The following is a 20,592-nucleotide window of genomic DNA, read 5'->3' as shown; positions in this document are numbered from 1 at the left end:
CGAGGTAGAATTTCAAAATTCAGAAAGATCAATAAACAATTGGGTTCCAATTAATGACCGCAACCGCATCCGCACCCACTGGGATGTCTACGTTTGTTCTGGGCACGTGCCGACGCCCTCAGCCTTGCAAGAAATCTACTGCCGTCGTAGGATCCATCCGATTCCTCGGAACTCGAGCCTTCATCCTGGACTTCGTCGAAGTCAAACTCCCAACTACCCTCACCAGACAAATCATCGTCATTGTTATTCCGAGAGGACTCTGAACGAATGATTACGTTTCCGCTGCGGTAACCCGGAATGGTGGGTCCAACTGGGCCGCAAGCAGAATCGTCAATCGTCCCCATGTCTGGGTGGGAGCTGACTATCTTGCTGACGAAGTTTTGCGCGGATGGCGATACCGGTGCGTATCCAATGTCGCTGAAAATGAAGAATTTCGTTACAACGCCGATTCGTTTTGATTGATATTAATTCAAAGAACTTTTGGCGATTACCTAAAGCTGATGAGAGAGGATGATTGGGTATGAGAGTTTTTGGCTTCGAGTTCCATTCTCTTCTGTTCGAGAGCCTCTTGTTCTGCGATTATCTCAGCGTAATCATTAGAGGATGGTTGAACGAATGTCTGTTTCAACTCGACGATAGGTCTATCGACGGTGAGAAGCCTTTCTTCGGGAATATCGGTTTTCGTCTGGCGGATGCGACCGTCAATGGGGAGACTTTTTTGTCCGAAAGCCAACCTCGACTCTGGGACAATTCTAGCCGCTTGTCTGGCCAAACCGTAAGCCAAGGACAAGGAGACAGGATCAGCGGGAGCTGTTGGCGCTGGTTGACCGTTGTAAATCTTCTCCTGTTCGTCGAACGAGATACCTATAAATTAAATAATTAAATACACGAATCGTTATCGTCTGAACTTCCGACAATATTCCATCAGCTTGATTCTATTTCCTCACATTCGTCTTCAAAGGCGTTCAATTCTGGGTTAGTAGAAGCGTAGCTGATGTGCTTGCAGGGTTTTGAGTAGTACGAATCGTCTCTGGAGCAATCGCAGAGCCTGGGTGGTTCCACATTGCACGGTGGTTTTCCGGGGTAGGCAGGAACGACTTCGGTGATAGTCTTTGAGCATTTTGAGCACAGATCACCGATCGGGCGGAACCTAGAATAGCAAATCAAGCATTATAAATGATTTGGATGTAATCCGATGAGAAAAAATCCAAGAAACTAATCGTTATTTCAATTACTTAGGAGCAACTGGACCGCATGAAGGTTTCAGAAGGTCAATGACGGTAGGTCCGCTATGAGGTCGTGGTGGGTTCAAAGATCCGCATCCTTGCCTCGGGGGAGATTTCTTGATGATATGAGCTTCGTTAATCACGTATGGTTCCACAAGTTTTGTTGGGCGAATAAGCTTGGCAGCTTTAATAGTGGTCTCGGTACATCCGCATCCACAAGCGTCAACTCCGGGACCTAGACCGCAGTTGGAATGATGATTACCGGCGGTGAATTGAATGACCGCAAAGAGGGTGATACCCAGAAGTATTCTCTGGGAGGTCTTCATGTTCAATTACTATGTACTCTGCTTAGTCTTAAAATTACTTATGCTCCTTCCAATTGATTCGCGAACGCCTACTTATACCTCGTCGATGTTCGCGTCCGTTTTTAAAACAGTGTCGCAATTCCGTAAACTTTTAACAGTGATACTCCTGATATTGTTTTATTTCCGACTTTGGATTGATAAATAAGAAACATTTATGCGGGTGTCAGTGTAGAGGGGTTCCAATTGTTGTCAAAAAATGACTCAAGGTTTTAATGGAGCAAATATTTTTGTTTTATTTTTGCGCTGTAGTAATAAAAAAATATTAATACGTGTCATAAAATGCGACCTCATCGAGTCTGCTGTAACAAAGCTTCGATCGGTCTGGTACCGGAAGTGTCTAAGAGCATACGGAAGCTAATCCAGTGATTAACGCATACATCGAACTTCAATTTAGGAGTAAATAAAGAAGACAAAAAGATGGACGGTAAGAACTTTTTTTATTTATGACTCTGAAGGGTCAGACCATTTCGCATGAAGACATTTCCATATCGTTTTAACAACGCTGTGTCTGTGCTGTTCGCCGTCTATATGTACAGTACCTTAGTATCTACCAACTTACTTCATGAAATCATCCCATAGAATTCTAACAAAACTATTATTATTCAAAATCAGATACTTTTTGCAAACTTAAAGTAGAATAATCGCGAAAATAATATAATTATTAATTAAACCATACTCAAATTTTCTACAAACTATGACCTTATGAGAGTAACTGTAGATAAATATATAATAAAAAACACACATAATATTCTGAAACGTATCATCAACCTGGTGAAGCTGAACTAAATATTCAGAGCTTTTGCACACTTTATACAGACTTATAAATATCTTTTCATAATTACATCGTAGCTTATTAGAAATAATCAGCAGCTCTCTGCCTTTGAGTCGGTAGATTAAGCAGATTATCGGTAAGCACAGGTCCTTCGGACATTGGGGCTTGGTCTCCGTCAGACTCTTGACTCTTTGAACCAGGAGTATTGAATCTCGGTGTATGAGGTGTCCTTACACCTATTGACGGCGTTCTTGCTTGTCGAATTCTTCTTGGGGTAGGGGTTGTGGATAGGCGCAGCTTTTGGGTTGCTAATCTTCTAGCCGCTGGCGACATTGTGCTCAAACGATCCATGGCAGATAACGGTCTTGGTGATGGACTGAAAAAATATTTAACAATTCGTTAGTTTTTGGACATATATAAATGGTGAAGTAGTTATTCACGAAAATCTTATGGGGTATACCTAGCTAATGATCTTCTGGCAGCTTCTAAAGCTTTGCTTTTTCGGTCTCTGTGCCTCTCGCCAGCTTTTTCTGCTAGTTGTAGTGCGATTTTCTCTCTTTTAGGAGGTTCAGCCATTCTAAAAGCTGGACCTTGGCTGGTTCTCAAGAGTGGAGTATCTCCTCCATCCAATCTGAAAGGGGTGCCTTCGATTTGCCCCCAAGTCATTAGAGGGCTGTCGCATTCACCAGGTCTGGGACTAGGTGTGGCAACAAAACTGAAACCATTTACTCTAGGAGTTGGATTTCGAATGACTTCTTTTCCATCGACGCCGATCTTTCCATCATTGACTTTAGACTGAGTTTTTGCTAGCTCATTGATGGTTTCTTTATTCTGTTGCTCATTGAAGGGATTTGCTCGCAGTCTCGTGTTATCATGTACAACCTCTTGTTTCCGTTTGGCCAAGTTTATCATTTCCTCAGCAGTAAGCTCCACGCCATCGGGTACATACATGATATAATTTTTATTGGTGTAACTCCAGCCATCGAGTTCTTTTGGTTTTTCATAAGGTCCTTCTAAAGACATCACAGCAGTTTTATTTCTCTCGATAGCCAAAGCCTTTGATTTTTCTTCAACGTCATACAGCCAGGAATACTTCAGTCTATGTTTTTTTTCTGCATCTACCATCATTTCTTCAAAACTAGCATTGTCCTCGCTTGTATGTGAAGATAAATATGCATCGAGTCCTAATTTGTTGTCAGTTTCAACCTCATTGGTGGTTACATCTATTTCTGGAGATTTGGGTGTAGTAGGGACTGATTCCTCTGTTTCACCACTTCGTAAGGGTGTCTCAAAAGTAGCAGGGCTAACGGGTCTCTCTACGATTGGTCTACCGGAGCTATACTTTTCATACAACTCACGCATCCTTTTTATGTTATTGTGTTCCAATGCGTCCAAATAATCATTCTGGGCATGCAGCTTTTCCAAGTCCGGGAAAAAATCTCTCTGTATAATCTCAGCCATTTTTGCGATGTAAGTATCCTCGTCCAAGATCTTTCCCTTGAAACCCTTACTCCTTTTTGCTACACCAATTGGTTTCTTGAAAACAGCTAAATCCTTAATGTTTCTCGCTGCTTCCAGGGCTTGAGAACCCGGGGTATCCATCGGAGATCCCATATTTTCATTAAAATCTTATCAAATTCAGTATGATTGAAAAAGCACTAGGAATTTATGGAATACATCAACACAAAACCCTGATTCTAGGTAAGGTTATGTGGTTGAAAATTGCTCACGACGTTCCTGTGACAGTTGACCAGGCGGTAGCGCCATCAAGTAACATTCCGCTCAATTATTTTATTATATCAGCGCATGATCAGCGCCAAGCGCATTCGTTGTCAGCGCCGTGCTTACAATTGAACGCGCGGAATTTTGTTGCCTGAATGTTATCAGCGTAATGTTCAGTCAACGTCAACGTTGACTGATAACGTTAACTGAACATTGGTACTGACTCACAATCAGTCAACGTTATCAGAGGCAAATATCGGCCATCGTTATAAAATCGAGTCAATCTTCTGTCTATTAAATATTATAGTATCGATTAACATCAACCTATTGAGTAATGGAAACTCTGGGTTACGGTCTAATTGATTAATTTGTCGCATGTCTGAAAAGACTGGCGTCTTTAACACAGTACTGGGTTAGCATTTCAATCTCCATTATAATTGACGTAGATCGGTCGAATACACATTATTCGGTATATAGCATGAGATTTGAAATATGAAATCACTCTTCACTTCATGCGAGCAACAATGCGTGACTCTCAAATTGTGTTTGCATATATTCGGCTTCGATCGCACTTTTCGTACTTTCGTTTTGTCGGCGTGATATTCATCGTAAATAAATTTAACGTCATTAAACTTTCGTCAAATTGGACCGTAACAATTAATTACGGCGATAACTCGTCGGCTATTTTTATGATCAATCACACTACATATGATTCTCATAATTATGCGAGTTAGATATCTTTTACAATTAACGGACCTTTGTAATTACTAATAATGATTATAGACTATCCACTGCTCAATTAAAGAGCTTAACAATTCGTTAACACATGAATATACGGAATTCAAAGAATTTATTTCTTGTTACACGGAAACAAGAACAAGTAGCACGAATTTTTTACTTATAGATTTCCACTCCAAAAATCAAATATGTGTACATTAGACTTATTCTATCTCTGTGAAATTCGTCACATTTTTGGTTTCTCATGTGGTCCATGATACAAACTACTTGAAATCGTAAATTATGGTTAATTTTCAACAACTATTGTGAAAGTTATTTTTTGCAATCTGTGTGCCCGTTAATTTCGATTAGATCGCAAGTAGATCAGACGCCCCTGCTTTGGCCACTATAAGCGCGGCGATATTTTGGTCCAGCTGCTGCGGCAGCGGGAGAAGAGGAGAGGAGAAGAAGCAAAGAGGAAGATGAGAAGAGGATGAGCCGAATGCTAGAGGAGCGACGGAGGAAAGCGGAGGGAAACGCAAATAAGAGGCTAGAGGCCTAAGACGCGGGCAATACACACTCAAATGGGTACCGCATCAAAGTGTGGAGGACCACGGGCTCTCAAGTGATTTCGAGGTGTTGGCGAAGCCCGTTGACGGACATATGGGGATTCCAGCAGCGAGATAGGCAAGCCGTGCCGACGACAACGGCCAAACGCCAAGTCACTAACTTTACATCTTCTCGACGGGCATCCGCAACGGAAAACTGACGGCCCCCGATTTACTCCACATTTCATTTACACGCCCACCCCACGACCCTCCGATGTCAAAAATTAAACCGCATTATATTCATCCGGAATTTCTAAAATCTTTCTCCCCTTTCCTCCCCAACATAAAGATATTGGAAATTAACGTTCAGAAAAATACCATATCGCAACAACCGAAGCAAGTAGGTTGCCCCGCTAACAAAATCTTGGTACCAGATGAATAACAAAATTGTTGAATCGGCAAAACAATATCTCTGATCCCGCAAAAGGTATTATCTGATTTGATGACAGCAATCTATTATTTTGGTAAATCTCATTGGTGATCTCAATTACCAAAATGTTACCACTGATAATGATATGCGAATTGCCATTATAGCATAACGGTTTTCCTTATGAAATACAAGATTTCTCGCTGAATGTGATGATCATTTTGAATCATCACAGAGAAAACCTGAAGAGCAAAGAGATTCGCGAATTAATTTTTCCAAGAAGGTGCATCATTCTGAAAACATGTGGCGAAGAGTATACCCGTTCGTTCGCCGAAGCCTCGTCGAAGTTGATGGGATGTCAGGTCCTGAGACATACGCTTATATATGTCAACCTTCTTCTGTATAGGTAATTCTGGAGGATCATTGACTTTATTTATACCGAGGTAAGGTAAACTTTTGCCTAGAGACTTCGGTGCTCCCGGACATCGTCTGTCTTCGCCATGGAGAGCTGCTACGTTACCGCCGGCCGCGTCGACGGATATCTTCCTTCCTGAAGTGAACCGTACCGAAGTCTTCGGTCTCCACGAGCTCCGGCTTCTTTTGGTGCTCGGCGAGAACATCGAGAGGAAGCCCAAGGCTCCCGCATATACGTATGTGATACAAACACCCTTTAATCTCGGTCTCATGTCTATCCTTAGGTTTACTTTTTTTCAACATTTTTTTCGCCACCAAACAACCTGATAAATATTTTACAATTTGTACCTGTCAACCCATTCTAAATTCAATATTAATCATAATTTTCCGCTATCAACGATATACGGTGCAACAATTTCTTTTTACTTCAGCTCGGAATCTTGTTTCATTTTTTCAATTTATTTTTCATTTTATCTTTTCAAATTTATACCGACTCACCGAATTACGAATCCAGTGAAAGTTTCAACTCAACACTCGTATCATCGCCGTGCTGATTGCGTTTGAATTTATCATTTGGCAACGATCAAATATGCTGCAACGAGTTTTCTTGGAAAATTATAGAATCTTACGCTTGTTGGCACGTATTATAAATGAAAAAACATCTCGATCAATTATTGTTTTATCACCCGATAAAAATTTATAGAATTGCTTAATTTTCTGAACAAACGACGACAGTATGTAGCATCCCGCATCTGTAGCAATTTTCTCGACCGCGGAAATATTGAAGATGAATATTATCTCGATCATAACGGTCGGTTTATTTGTTTCTGAAATTTAACGTTGCGCGGCTGAACAATAACGCATGTCCGTAGCAGCTATCATCGGAAACCAAATTATATACATAATCCAATCTACGTTTCCATGTTCCCCAATTAGTTGATAAATTTATAATTTTTCAATCGTAAATCACTCCGCGATTTGATTAAACGTTTGTGTAATGCGAGACTCGACGGTAGCAGAGGCTAACCAAATTTATCGTTATAACAAAGGTACAAAATTGTTAACGATTATCAATTTATTTTACTTTTTCCTTCTACCTTATTCTACAGTTGTATATTTTCGGTCGCTCGCGGTATCCCCGCATAAAAATTCTCGCTGACTTTGCTCAAATTAATAGCGATAAGTTCGCACATCGTGTCGCATGTGCGTATATAACCGCATTCCGATTATATTTATGAAATTTCGACAAAACTGCGATACTATAAGATATTATCTCGCAGCGTTCGCAAAGCGAAGACAGAAGAATCGAAACAGTCATTTTCGCGAGGACAGCTGCTGTGGCATCCGGTGTCAGTCGGTTTCCTATAACCGTTGATCATTTTCCACCCTTATATGGTTCATTTCGCAACTAATGTATAGTATACTTTGACATCCACTTGACGATCATCGGTATACCTCTGTAATACCTATAGAAACGGATTCGCAATTACATCTGCTAAGTGCAAGCAAAAATACATAATGTCATAATCATATCTGCAGAAAAACTGTACGCATATTCCCGCGACATCCACGTATATAAAAAATGACATAATTGAATTCAATTCGATTTGTATAGGCCTGAGGAAAGGAAAAAAGAGAAAATTTTTTTTCAGTACACACATACCAAAATTCAAATGAAAACCCGATGCCGTTCGGCGCGGTGGTACCGCAGTATAAACACGATATCTATAGGTGCGATTTGACGCGTACTGTTCGGGACTTTCAGCCGCACGGTCGTCGCGACGCCCTCGCCTCGGTCGCCGAGGGATCGTTCGTACTTTGGAGTACTCGACGACGCTTTAGGAATCGTATGTATAAATTGAACGTTACTACAGAATGCGGGGTAAAACGTTATGGATATAGTGGAGAGCGGTAGCTATAGCTGCTGGCTGTAATCTGTAAATCTGTCATTGCGACCATATTCCGCGTTTCTTCACGGGCCGCAGGATATGAACTTCTGTCTTGGTAAGAGCAACTGGAGTCTTCGTCGTCGTTACAGTCGGTTCAGCTTATACTGCAGCAGCAGCAGCAGCAGCAGCAACAGCGAGATCCAAACCGACTAAAAACCGGAGAGATCTGAACCTGCAGAGCACGTACGATTCTTCAGAGTATAATATACAACGTACATGCATGCCTGTATAGAACGACGGGTTTACACAGACAGCCGTACACTCGGACTTGAGGTTTACTCAGATGGCATGGAAACTATAAAAGCAAGTCGCGGTAACTCCCGTAGTAGATGGCGATGACGGATTCATTGTCGTTCCACCGCTTCGGTACTATATAGAAACGGTGGTCTGAAAACCCCGCCAAAAACCCCACATTACATAGAATTTCTCTTGGAAGATTTGCTTTTTGACGCTCGGAGCTATAGTCTGTTCCAGAGAACGTGAGACTTGAGAAAGTATGTGGCGTGTGCGATGCTCTGCTGCAAGGAGATTGAGTAAGTGTATAACGCATTTTTATATAATTCGAGCGATTCATTTGTCGCCCTTTGATCCCAGACCAACAAGTTACCACCGGAAAATTAGGGAGATTTATTATTGAAACCAACTCGGTGTAACTTCATTCCTTTTATACACCCCGTTCCATTGCTCCTTTTGCTGCCTCGAATTATTCGACGTCACTTTGATTTTACCCTTTCTGCAACACCACCATCGCTATCTATGGTCAATTTTTTTGTTGTTCCAAAGTTAAAGAAACCAATTTGAACTGATAACAAAAGGAGGAAAACGCAATGTGGATATCTCCTTTTTTTATCAATGACTTTCTTTTTTTCACTATTCATATACATTTCAAGACCGTAACTGATTTTGACTCTGCTGCAGCAGAACGGTTCGTAAATATCCAAAGCGTTATAAATTTGCAAAACCATCTGCACGTGCACCAAGGATTTCATGAAGATTTCGTAAGAAGAAAAGGCAAAAAAGAAGAACAACGTGGAGTTCGGAAAAGTGGTGTCAACCTCGGAAAAATGGGATAGAGGATAGAAGATTTTCGAGTGTCTTCGGCACGCCCCGCTCGTGCTCCTCTCAGTTGGAGCGATTCGTGTGTGGGCCTTAATGACTAAGGGTGAAAAAGAACAGATTGTGAAGGACGAAGAGGGGGTGTCACGTATATGGGCCTTACGATCCTCGAGTGTAGACCTCAGGGATCGAAGGTCCTCAAGAGAAACGCGTGCAGTACAGATCACACCGAACTCAAAACCAAAACCAAAAAACTTTGCGGTACGCCACATGACCCGTATACGTATATATGTGTATGTCGAGGAATCTTTTATGCGGACGAGTCGTGTACTGCAGTTTCGCGTTTCATGTTTCTCATCTTACGACGTTTTCATATTTTCTCTCACTCTCTCCTTATACGTGTCTTTTATTTTCCTTTTCGTATTTACGAGCGAACCTCCGCCGAAGAACTGTACACTTATGCAGAATCTGTTTCTCGGCTGATACAAACAAAGAATCCGCGCCGGGGGATCTTTGGTCTCCCCCCGTATCCGTTCAACAACATTTAGAATACACGACCAAACTCGATTCACATATACATCTGCTCTAGAATTGAGATTGACTCGTTCGAGAATATTCAACGTGCAAACGACGTCTTCCCATCGGCAATTTTCACGACAAATTACTACCGAACGAAAGTTGTAAAAGAAGTGCAGAATTTTTACAACGCGCACGAACTTCAATTTGGAACACCGTCGTACCAATCGGGACCACACGTTTGCAGAACTGTACTTTAAGTGTTTTATACGGAAGGGTTTCATCTCCATAGTAAAATTGGCCGATGCACAAAGATGAAAGAATATATGACAGGATCAGCGCACTACGAAGTTTTAGTACCGGCGCCGTCATGCACCGCCGGTACGTTCGGCGTCTCTGTAGCCTCTTCTCTGTAAAACGACGCTTGCTCTATCTTAGAATCATCGAAATATCTCTTCTTGTGACGACGCGACGACGAAGCGATGGAAGTAAAGTTAAACGATCTGTACCGTGTGCGGCGCAACATGGAAATAAGATTTCGCATTGTATGGACATTTATACCTCGCGTGCATATCGTACGTGTAATGATACACCTATACAGCCGTTACAACATATCGTAAGTTTTCCTCCAAGAGTAATTAAGGGCGCTTAAGCGTCGCTGGGGGAGGCGGCGTAGCGTCGCGACGCTAATATGTTTACACAGCGTCGGTCCTCACGCGCGCATCAATCACGTTCCGTCCGTCTCTATCGTCCATCCATACATCGTTTACGCTCTGGCCGGTTGAAAAACGAGTTTGTCTTTTGGGACAGGGTGTCGTGTGTCTTTCCAATTCCCCGGTCCATCCAAACTGCAGTTATCTGTAGGTGGGTGTATGTACTTGTCCTTGTTTAACCGCTGCTGCAGTTTTTCGACTCCGAAATATGACAAACATTAAGAAGGTGACGCGACGATTTCACTCCCTCGAGATTTTAAGCTAAGAAAATCCCGCAGTCTCTTTCCAAGATATTTTTCTCTTTCACGAATCAAAATAGCCGATCTCTGGTTGAGATAATCTGTAAAAAAGGGAGAGGTAACGACATGCGATTCAACGAAAATGAAATTCTGTCGATGTATTTCAACGTACGCCACGTGTTTGTATATATATTTGAATCTCGTTCGTATAATTATAATATGTATAATACAAAGCTCGTTCTCATTGTTATCTTGAATTGTAAACTAAACTCTAATAGTACAATACTTGAATATAATTTATTAAGGCACTTGAGGTATAGTCTTAACTCTTAACTAAACTGTTATAAGCTCAAGTTCAGGTCTAGCGCATACAGTTGCATGGCAGAGGTGTCGCGGGGTCTTCGAGACGCCATGATTTTCTTTATTTCTTATTTTCTGTTTTATTCTTTGGTTTGTTTTGGTTTTTGAATGGACACTTTGTCTCCACAAAGCACACTTTTGTACAACTCGAATAACATAAATGACCTTTATATTTATTCCTACAAGTTTTTCTACGGTCCTCGCACCGCAGAGGTAAAATTTAAAAAATTTCATGTTCCTACACGACTTTCATATGGCTGTACAATTTTTCAATTTTTTATTCTTTTCATTACTCATGCAATTATTCAATTAAACTAATCAACTTTGGCGTTTTACCACTAGACGTTGTATTAAGCGTTTTTTCAATAATTTACTAACTGATATATTATTTGACATGCCTATGGTAATTAAAACGTACCTATATAAATTCTAACTTGAAATTTACATTCACTTAATGTAAAATTGAACTTTGACCTCAACCCATTACCCCTCCAAATCGGAACACCAAGGTCACCGATGTAGGAATTTAGCTCAAAAACCTGCGGCCGAATAAAATTCGATCGGAAACTGATGATTCTTGTGTATTTCTCAGTCGATGATCAACGCCAGTTTTCTTTTCTTTTTGTTTTTATCACTTTTAGGGCTACCTTGGTCCATAAAGCGAAGAAGCGTGGGCTCCAGGATGCGCGTGATGAGGATGCGCGGGGTAATGATGAGGCGAAGTCATGTGAGCCGATTGGTGACCAGGATATCCCCAGTGGCTCGCACTAGCCCCATAAAACTGATGTTCCGGATTTGGGATACCGGAAATCCCTGCGGAGATGCTGGAACCGATCGGGACAGAAGGGACGGAGGCATAATTCGGCAACACGTTGCTAGACCCAGTGGCAGGCCTTTTCGCAGGATTCTGTACGCCTTGAGAAGAACCGGAATTCGGAGATTCACACTCGTCAGGTTCACAGTCCCTGAAACCCTTAGCGAAAGGGTTGCTCGCAATTTTCAACTGCGTTATTCTATGATTTTGATAGGCCGTTACAGCCGTGAACCTTGTTTCAGGGAAGGTGAAGGTTTTGAAATTTTCCGTTCTAGGATCAGGCGCTGAACCTGGAGGGGATGGGGCTACGACCACGTGACAACGGGGCTGGTAACGATGCATGGAATTCAAGATGATCTGGAAATAGAGAAGATAAACTATTACCGATAATCACACTGTAACTTCATGTACGTGAATTTCGTAATTCTATTTTTCAGTCGTCGCCGGCCGACCACGTAATTTGCATAATTTTGTTGGTCGTCGGGAAGTAAAGAAAACGAAATGTGACGGACGCTGGAGCTGATTTTTTTCCTAATACGTATCACAACTATATCTTAATCAACGGCTCGTGCAGCGTGATTTTTGATTGAGTCATTTCCGAGAAGGTGGTTTCTCAAAAAAATACAAGTACGTTTGACTTTCTCCAGAGAGAACAAATAGACAAACTCTCAGCGTCAACATAGCATAACTAGTCGATGTGGGGTGGGTGCACGCGTATACACCTATATGCATACAAGTATACACGGTTGAGATTTTTACCCCAACCTCCTAGCATTAGGCTGTTTATTTTTTTACACACTTTCACATGCATGATGAGGATCATGCAGGATGATGGCGTAGATTCATCTGCTCTTGTACAGTGTAAACACTGAGCACCAGCACCATCATGTATCCAAGGGTAAGAGTAACGACTATAACGGGTGACTCGTACTCCCCATAAAGTAACAAAAATTGTATCAACCTCTGAGAACCAGAAGGGCGCAACCACATGAAATCGGAACAATTCAAGTGCAAAAGATCAAATTCGTCATTAAACGCTATGAGTTTGTTCGAGACCAACGCATGAAATATATTTTTGCTCTGATTCTCAACCCTCGAAATCGCTGCCCTCGTACACATGCATTTGTAATAATGCAAAAACCGATGTTAACTTTTTTCTTCAACATTTCGACATCAAACGGTTGTGAAAACGAATGTATTTCAGATGACGGATATAACGTCAGTCGAAAGGGTTGATTGAAAAATCTCTCGAGGATGAGGGGATGACGGACACCACCCGGTATATAATCTTCGGAAGATACACCGAACGAACCGAGGAGAAAAAAGTCGGAAGACGCACGGCGGGGGGCGGGCACAATGTTTGACAGCTCAGAGAGCCCGGTGACTAATTAGTGTAAAAAGTAACCCCGCGACCCGACCCAACGGCAACGCGACCCCGTCCAGCTCCCTCTCCGTCTGTTTCTGCTATTTACTATAGCTATATAAATTATACCGCATATAGCGTATATGTTGGTATGTCAGAGCAGCAGCTATATAAGAGAAGGAGAAGAAGGTCGAAGACACCCCTACGGACTCGAATCGTCTTCCGAAGTGCGTGTGGCCCGAATTTGAGAGTCGCATTCTCCCCGTCGCAGTCCATGCCTCAATTTTTTGGGAACTATCTTTTTCTTCGTCTTTTTTTGTTTTGTTTTTTTTTTTCTTTTCTTTTCTTCAACTTTTTTTGATCTATTTATTTTTCTTTATTTTCCACTTCTCCATACGCGCTACGCGCTGTGCCGAGCGTCCCCGTACAAATAATCCGGAAACGCCAGACGATACAAAGTGCCAATTAAGAGATGGAATCTTTGAGAATTCAACTTGGTACCCACCACCCCGCCTCAATGCCTTTGTTTTTTCATCGAATACAGAAGAAGTTTTTAGAATCTGTTCCTCGTTCGCTGGGGCTGCGGTATACGTTCGAATGTGGTTAAATTACCGCGAGAACTTCCTTATGTGTATTTTAGTCCTGAGCGTTGGCGCAGCTAGAAAATTATCCCAAGAATATCAGAGCGAAAGCTGAGCGAGTAAATGGGTACCTTAATGCAGAGTAAACGAGAATTAAACGTGAAAATTTCAGACATCGGGGCACCTGAAAATACATATACCTTATAATATTACACACGTCGTTAACGGAGGTCAGCTAATGTATATTATCTTCTTTTTCTCTCTCAACTTATATATGAAATAATTGCGAAACGGTTAGCGAAACTGCCAAAAATTCGGAAATAGACTGCAGCAGCGGTCAAAATTTTTGTACGATACAAAAAAAGAGAAGAACTGAATACATAAAAAGTATCAAATATGCGCGTGCAGTAATAATTCTAAGGCTAACGAAGACGCGTGAAAATTTCGAACGTGAGCTGCGAGAAAAAAATGTCTACACGAAGTATGAAGAAAAAAAGAAAAGAAAAAGGAGAAAAAAGAAAGTCATGCGTATCGTTGAACAGTGCAAGCGTGAAATTATAATTGACTGGCGTTAAGATTTCTCTCAGAACCATCCGATCCTACTATAGCATGTCAACTCTCATATGTGCAGTAGTTACAGGGCACGGGCTGCCTTGCGGTTTGACAAAAAATAAATGTACGTATATATCTACATTTTCATACGTCAGAACTTAAGAGACACGCCTTCGAAATATGCAGTTGAAATCAAAGATGGATTGTGAGGAGAATATTCGGCTCGTTTTCCAAAATGAATCACTTTGCGCTCGGCACAAAGTGAAAATGGTCATGGGGTTACAGGCTAGGATATGGCGAAGCTAAAGGAGAAATAAAAATTAAGACAAAATAATGCAGTCGGACGATCCGTAAGGAAAATCCGTGCACGTGTCTGGGGATATCGCCACTTTACAATGTAACGCGAAACTTTATTTGACACGAGGACAGAGCGAGAGCAAACTTAAAACAACGATATATAATAGAGGAGCACGTTTGCGGTATTAAGGGAAAAGAATATTTATCGCGTCAAAACATTTCGCCGATTAGAAAAGTTTGGATGTCACATTTTTTAAATTCATCGCGCGGGTCGTCGCGGGCCAGAAATTTTCTCCGGTTTGGTTTCAGGTATGTTTTTAGTTCAGCTTCAACGCGCGGCGGCTTATTAGGCCCCGATGGTTTCATAATTTTTCTGCATCGTAAAAGCGACTCAGAAATGCTGACTGCAGCTAATTCCTCATTTCTCATTCCTTGCAACTCGTAATATATGTTACTATAATTTTACGGACGTATAGCTCGACCGTAATTCAGGCATGTGACGCTTCGCTTTGCCTGTCTCCCAGGCCCTTAAGATCGGCTTATATATATTACTCTGTTTATGTTATTTTATGAACGATACAAACATTTAACTCAAAGAGACGTGATACAGGCTGGTAGCCTTTGAGCTCGAAATCCGAATCGTACCTACTACCCGACTAACACCGATTCAGGGGAGAAAAAAAGAAAAAAAAAAAACCATCTCACACAATTATCTGCTTCACTTATAGTCTGTACATTTAATCGTTAATGCTAATTGAACATTGTAATTACTATTTATCTGAAGAGATGAAAGTTCCATAAACGCGATGCGATTCGAGTGCGATGTGGTATCAGTTTCGATTTGTAATATTTATGGTTTCGTGCGAAGAACGAGAAATAGTGGATCTCGTAGCGGGTTATCGCCCCCGGTTAAAAGTTACTCAAAATCCACTTAGCGACTATTATTTATTTTGTAAACCGAACCGGTATAACAAGTATACCTAATTGCACGCGTACATCAGAATGACGTTTTTGTACGGAGGCAAAAGTTCAGGCTTCGATGATTTTAAACGAAGCATTGCGCCATCAAACGTTCAGATTTAACTTTTTAAATTTTTGGAGGGCCGACGTTCCGCGGTGACGGGAACGGCAGCGGCAACGGCGATGTCGCCTGTACTGGTGCATGGTCGTATCTCAGGTCAATTAAGAAGAACGCTTCCGAAACGACAAACACGTGGGGCTGGACCCAACTAACCGTCTCTCTTTTGCCTCTCTCGCATCCTTCACAGTTCTTTATGTAACCGCCTAAACTATTCGCCGGCCACCCCGCGCTCTTCGACAGCGTCCTCGCGTCTCACACTTGTTTTACGATCCTCAGCATCGCGCGGCGCGCGCGCGCCACTCGAATATTAATATTTAATCGGCCCACGGATTCCACGATCCAACAAAGATCGGAACACAGTAATCAAATACGCCGACGACCCTCCACTTGGAAGACCCGAACCATCCGAATGCCGATCCCCATTTTCTCTCACTCGTATTCACTTACATTCAATTTCGCATAATTCACACGTGTGAGAAAATAATCGAGACTCAAAGCTTGCTGATCATCGAAATTTCAGCAACAATCCTTTCAATTCTCTTTCAATTATTGCAATTTAATGTTCATATGATTATAGAGACTCACGTGGCCGTTGTCGTCCAGCTGATTATTGGTGAGTTTCAATTTATCGAAGGAAACGGGCTGCTTCATCCAATGACCCCCGGTAGCGGGACTGTCCGGATGAACATGAATTCTCGGGGGTGATACAGGATCTGCACGACCAGCGACGACCCATGCGCTGCTGTGAAAGGCGTATCTGTACCTTTTGTCGTCGCATGGTACAAAATCCATCACCAAAAGATAATCCGTATTCGGGTCCAGCCCGAATATTCTGCACTGTAAGAAAAATGGAGAAAAAAATTGTACCGCGCCGTTTACATATAGGTCAGTATTTTATGTGAGGAAAAAGAACGAAGTAACTGATTCAGATGTGGAAATATCTTCGGAGAAACACACCTGGAACGTGGGGAACATCCTGCGACCGGCCTTGGTGACGATCATCTCGGTACCGAGTTGGTGAAATTCTTCCCAGAGCGGTCTCGCCTCCAGAGAGACTCCGACGGCGGAAAGAGCGGGATGAAGAGGTCTCTTCGGGGTGGTAGAATCTTCGTTGGTAGAATTTGTGCTCGTCGTGTCGTTATTGTTGTTGTTATTGTCATTTCTGGACTCACTCGATGACGATGGTGAAATCGCCGATGACGCCTGAGCTAACGTAGTTTCCAACGTCGGACTTCGAGAACGTTTTACCCTTCCGGCTGTCTGCAGACACGCTGTGGACAACGCGGTCGTAGTTACTATCGACGCACCTATATTGAGATTGTTCACCCTTTTCATTAACTGAATCCTCGACAATTCCTCCAAACCTGCTTACAACGAAAACTTGATCGGCCTTCGATTGAACTGGTATATCGTTAGAAATTCCTGCACAGATGCGCGCGACTCCGAGCGAAATATTTGCAGCGAAACTCGACTCGAATTATTTCCTATTTCCAATATACAAGTTGAATCATGTGTAAGGCTAACTTTATGCAGGTGTACGCGTGTACATAAGCCGAATCAGATCTACATGCACGCAAATGTCTGATTCGGAGTCGCGTTCGCGCGTCGCATCGTGTGAATCTAAATTCGTTTGTGGCAAGCGCAAGAAACACGATAGCAGAATGCAATGGAAAAGTCAAAAGCTGTCTAGCCGAATGCCATAGGGAAGAACGACAGAAATTCTTTCTCCGTCGTATGAACCGAATAAGAGAAGAAAAAAGACGAGATAAAAAGCAGAAGAAAAAAAACGTTTAGCATCCGGGGGAGCGAACGATTTCTCTGATATAGGTATACGTACACAAAACGTGGGCAGCCGTGTACAGTTCGCTTTATATTACAACGTCGTGTTATCCGTTTATTTTCATCAACGACGCATAAGTTATTAATGTTATTTATGCTTTTTCTTGTACAACTTCCGAATCATGAATGTTAATAGACGAGGACAAACTTTGACTTGTCAATCGGTAGATTGATTCTAATACGCGTGAAAAATCTCGAAAAATTGCCGATGCGTTTGATATAATCTAAATAAAACTTGATATACCTTCCATTTGCTGCATCGGCGACGGCACGGGCGGTAGTTGTGCGTGATGATGTTGATGTTGATGCTGTTGCTGATGCGGATGCTGATGAAGGTGATGATGATGATGATGATGATGCGTCGCCCACTGCTGGTAGCAACAGTCCGCAGCAACGTCGTGCTGTTGTTCATGTTGCTGTTGCATCATTTGACGATCTATTACCCCTTTGGAGCACCGTCATCGACTTTTCTTGAATTTAATTGAAAAATCTCATCAGCGGCATTATGATTCCTGCCATTATTGCGCACTCCAATTTTTCTCGAATGTCCGATTGAATAAACTATAGGATCATCGATTAATTTTTGATGCTACAAGATCATCTTCAACGTAACAAATATCACTTTTGTAACAGAGTATAGACTGTACGGTTAAAAGAGCGTGAGTATTCCAATAGCACTTATTGAATAAATAATATTTTCTTTGATCTTTATTTCCACTGATACACACAGAATTTATATGGTAATATTTGCGTGTAAAATAGGCGCTTCCGGTGAATTTTTTTGGGGAGGAATGGGTGTCGATTACACTGCACTGTACTGCATCGAACATTCAACCCTCGCACTTGTTTTCATTCAATTCTCGGAGTTTCTCAGATGAACTGCTGACACTTCGAGCGCGTCACTTTTTTATCGTAGATTCTTCTACGTTAGTAAAATTGCCGATGCGAAAGCAACTGCAGTTCGTCGACGATGCACCCGCGGTGTTGAAATAATATAATATCGGCCTACGTATTGCGAGGGAATATTTGAAGGGATGCTATTAAAATTCATTCAATATATTTCAGAACCTGCGTATAAATTGGCCTCTGATGACGACGGTCTTTGGAGTTGCGGGGGAAATCTGGTAATACACACGATCTTGACCAAAGATCTGACAATCCCTAACGTCATCGGGGGTCAGGCACGCCGTTAACAGGAGATGTTCTCACTTCGGAATCGGATGCTGACAAGAGTCGAACTCGACCTAAAAACTATCCAACAGTTTAACACGCAACCACCGACGGACACAACGACAAACGAACGGGCCAAAGAACCGTGCCAGACTACCGGGCTTATCAACGGCTCATCATTCTCCCTTGCGGTATAGTTCACCTCGGCGTCTTCCAGGACGGAGGAAAACTTTGCCTAGATGGAGGTGCGTAAAACGCGGGAGTTAGTGAGTGAGTAAGTGAGTGAGTGAGTGAGTGAATCAGTAAGTTTAAATGAGTGAGCGAGCGAGAGAAAGAGTAAGTAGCGAGAGAGTGAGGGCGACGCGTATTTTACTCTTAAGAGAAGTGTTCGATCTGGTTAGAGATCAGTTAGTTTTCCGTCTTCCTCTGAGGAGGGGTCTAAGGAAGTTCCTCCTCTCATAATCTGGCCACCCACGCCTGAGCGTCATGCGTCGACCGAATAGAACCACCAAGCCGCAAAAGCTTTGGGTGCTTCTAGATTCGAGGGCGGAGCCAAAAAGCTGAGCAGTAAGCACCGGGCAACAGGCTAGTGGTACCATGTGCGTCACCAACTCATTCCGGACGCCCAGAGTCCGCAGGGGAAAGGGAGAGAGAGTCCATCCATATCGGTGATGCCATGCAGCTGAAAGAACCGGAGGACCGCACGGGACGAAGAAGATGACCGCGCGCAGCCCCCGCGAGGCTTGAGCATAACTTGAGAAAGAGTAGGTATACACCTTACGGTCTCGAATTTTCCGAATATCATTTAGCCCAAAGAGTTTTTCACCTATTCCGTTCGTCGTGTCTCCCATCAAATATCGGAGGTTTTGAGGAATGCATTTACCTGATCAATAATTAGAAGGTGTTGGAAGATAATTTAGATCCAACATCGGATCAATTTTTTAGTCGCTTGTCGATTTGCGCATCGAAAATTGTAGATCTAACATTTGTTTTGTCGCCAAAGAATTGTGTCGTAGGCATTATAAGGCAGAGATTGTTCGTCCTCCGGGTTGCTACGCCGCAGCTATTTAGCTTTTGGCTTTGTAGCCAAAAGATAGACGGGAGAAGGCGGAGTTTGTCGGTGTTACAGCCTGCCCAACAAATTAGTCGGCATTTTTCGGACCCTCTCTGGCAGAGTTTTATTTTTTCTGTTTTTTTTTTTCATTTTGTCTTTCTTATATAGCGTACTTTACTGCAGCCCACGCGGTCCAGACGATCCGAGCGGTCTCGACGCCTCTGACTAATTCAACCCATTTATTTCTAAACGAAAGACAAATACGAACACGACGATATATAGGTATGAATATACATTTTATCTATGCAGGAAGACAAATCTCAAGCAGATTGAACGAATTCAATGGCCAATGGCAAAGAATATCGTGTATAATAATCACGATTGAAAAAATAAACTGCGGCGCAAATATCGCTGAATAATCAAATATTCATTCGGTAATTGTTACAGAAACTTTGGGTCGCTAATTTCATACAACATATTGCGTTATAGTCATTCCTAGATTGGCGTGAAGGCGGATTTATGGAAATTCGTGTCATCGGCTTAAGCACTAATTAAAGTCGTTTTAGGGCACGTGTATGCCCTAAACTCTGATATACTTTGTGGCGATACGCAACGCTCCATTTCCCTTCAAATATATGCGTCTTTCCCAATGTACGCGTTACTGACATTCACGCACGTGTGCATTCCGCAACTACGTGAGCTTTTTCCAAACAAAAGGACCGCAATAGCTCTTGTGAGTCTTACAGCATTTAATTTATATGTACCTACACGCCGTTCGCTCATTTAATCCCTTGAAAATAGAAGTACAGGTGTTCAA

At 42.2% G+C, this 20,592-nt stretch overlaps 3 protein-coding genes across 4 annotated transcripts; all 3 read right to left on the bottom strand.

Moving 5' to 3' along the window:
- On the bottom strand, window positions 1–1,552 carry LOC125499987. The gene is made up of 4 exons (XM_048650806.1): window positions 1,236–1,552; window positions 948–1,150; window positions 492–864; window positions 1–417 (listed from the first exon to the last, which is right to left on the bottom strand). The coding sequence occupies exons 1-4, from the start codon at window positions 1,550–1,552 to the stop codon at window positions 51–53; spliced, it is 1,260 nt and encodes a 419-aa protein (XP_048506763.1). The 3' UTR covers window positions 1–50.
- A 459-nt stretch (window positions 1,553–2,011) lies between these two features.
- LOC105683136 (splicing factor ESS-2 homolog) lies at window positions 2,012–4,137 on the bottom strand. The gene is made up of 2 exons (XM_012395509.3): window positions 2,824–4,137; window positions 2,012–2,739 (listed from the first exon to the last, which is right to left on the bottom strand). The coding sequence occupies exons 1-2, from the start codon at window positions 3,975–3,977 to the stop codon at window positions 2,445–2,447; spliced, it is 1,449 nt and encodes a 482-aa protein (XP_012250932.2). The 5' UTR covers window positions 3,978–4,137; the 3' UTR covers window positions 2,012–2,444.
- A 6,686-nt stretch (window positions 4,138–10,823) lies between these two features.
- On the bottom strand, window positions 10,824–18,894 carry LOC105683209 (T-box transcription factor TBX10). 2 transcript variants are annotated; one of them, XM_048649306.1, is made up of 4 exons: window positions 17,796–18,894; window positions 16,670–17,019; window positions 16,298–16,549; window positions 10,824–12,195 (listed from the first exon to the last, which is right to left on the bottom strand). In XM_048649306.1, the coding sequence occupies exons 1-4, from the start codon at window positions 17,977–17,979 to the stop codon at window positions 11,668–11,670; spliced, it is 1,314 nt and encodes a 437-aa protein (XP_048505263.1). In that variant the 5' UTR covers window positions 17,980–18,894; the 3' UTR covers window positions 10,824–11,667. The 2 variants fall into 2 exon arrangements, with proteins under 2 accessions (XP_048505263.1, XP_012251081.2); XM_012395658.3 differs by having other exon boundaries at window positions 16,670–16,983; window positions 17,796–18,885.
- Between the last annotated feature and the right edge of the window lie 1,698 nt (window positions 18,895–20,592).

The sequence above is a fragment of the Athalia rosae genome, chromosome 2, assembly GCF_917208135.1.
Source record: "Athalia rosae chromosome 2, iyAthRosa1.1, whole genome shotgun sequence".
Lineage (NCBI taxonomy): Eukaryota > Metazoa > Arthropoda > Insecta > Hymenoptera > Athaliidae > Athalia > Athalia rosae.
This window is presented reverse-complemented; position numbering and strand designations above follow the sequence as displayed.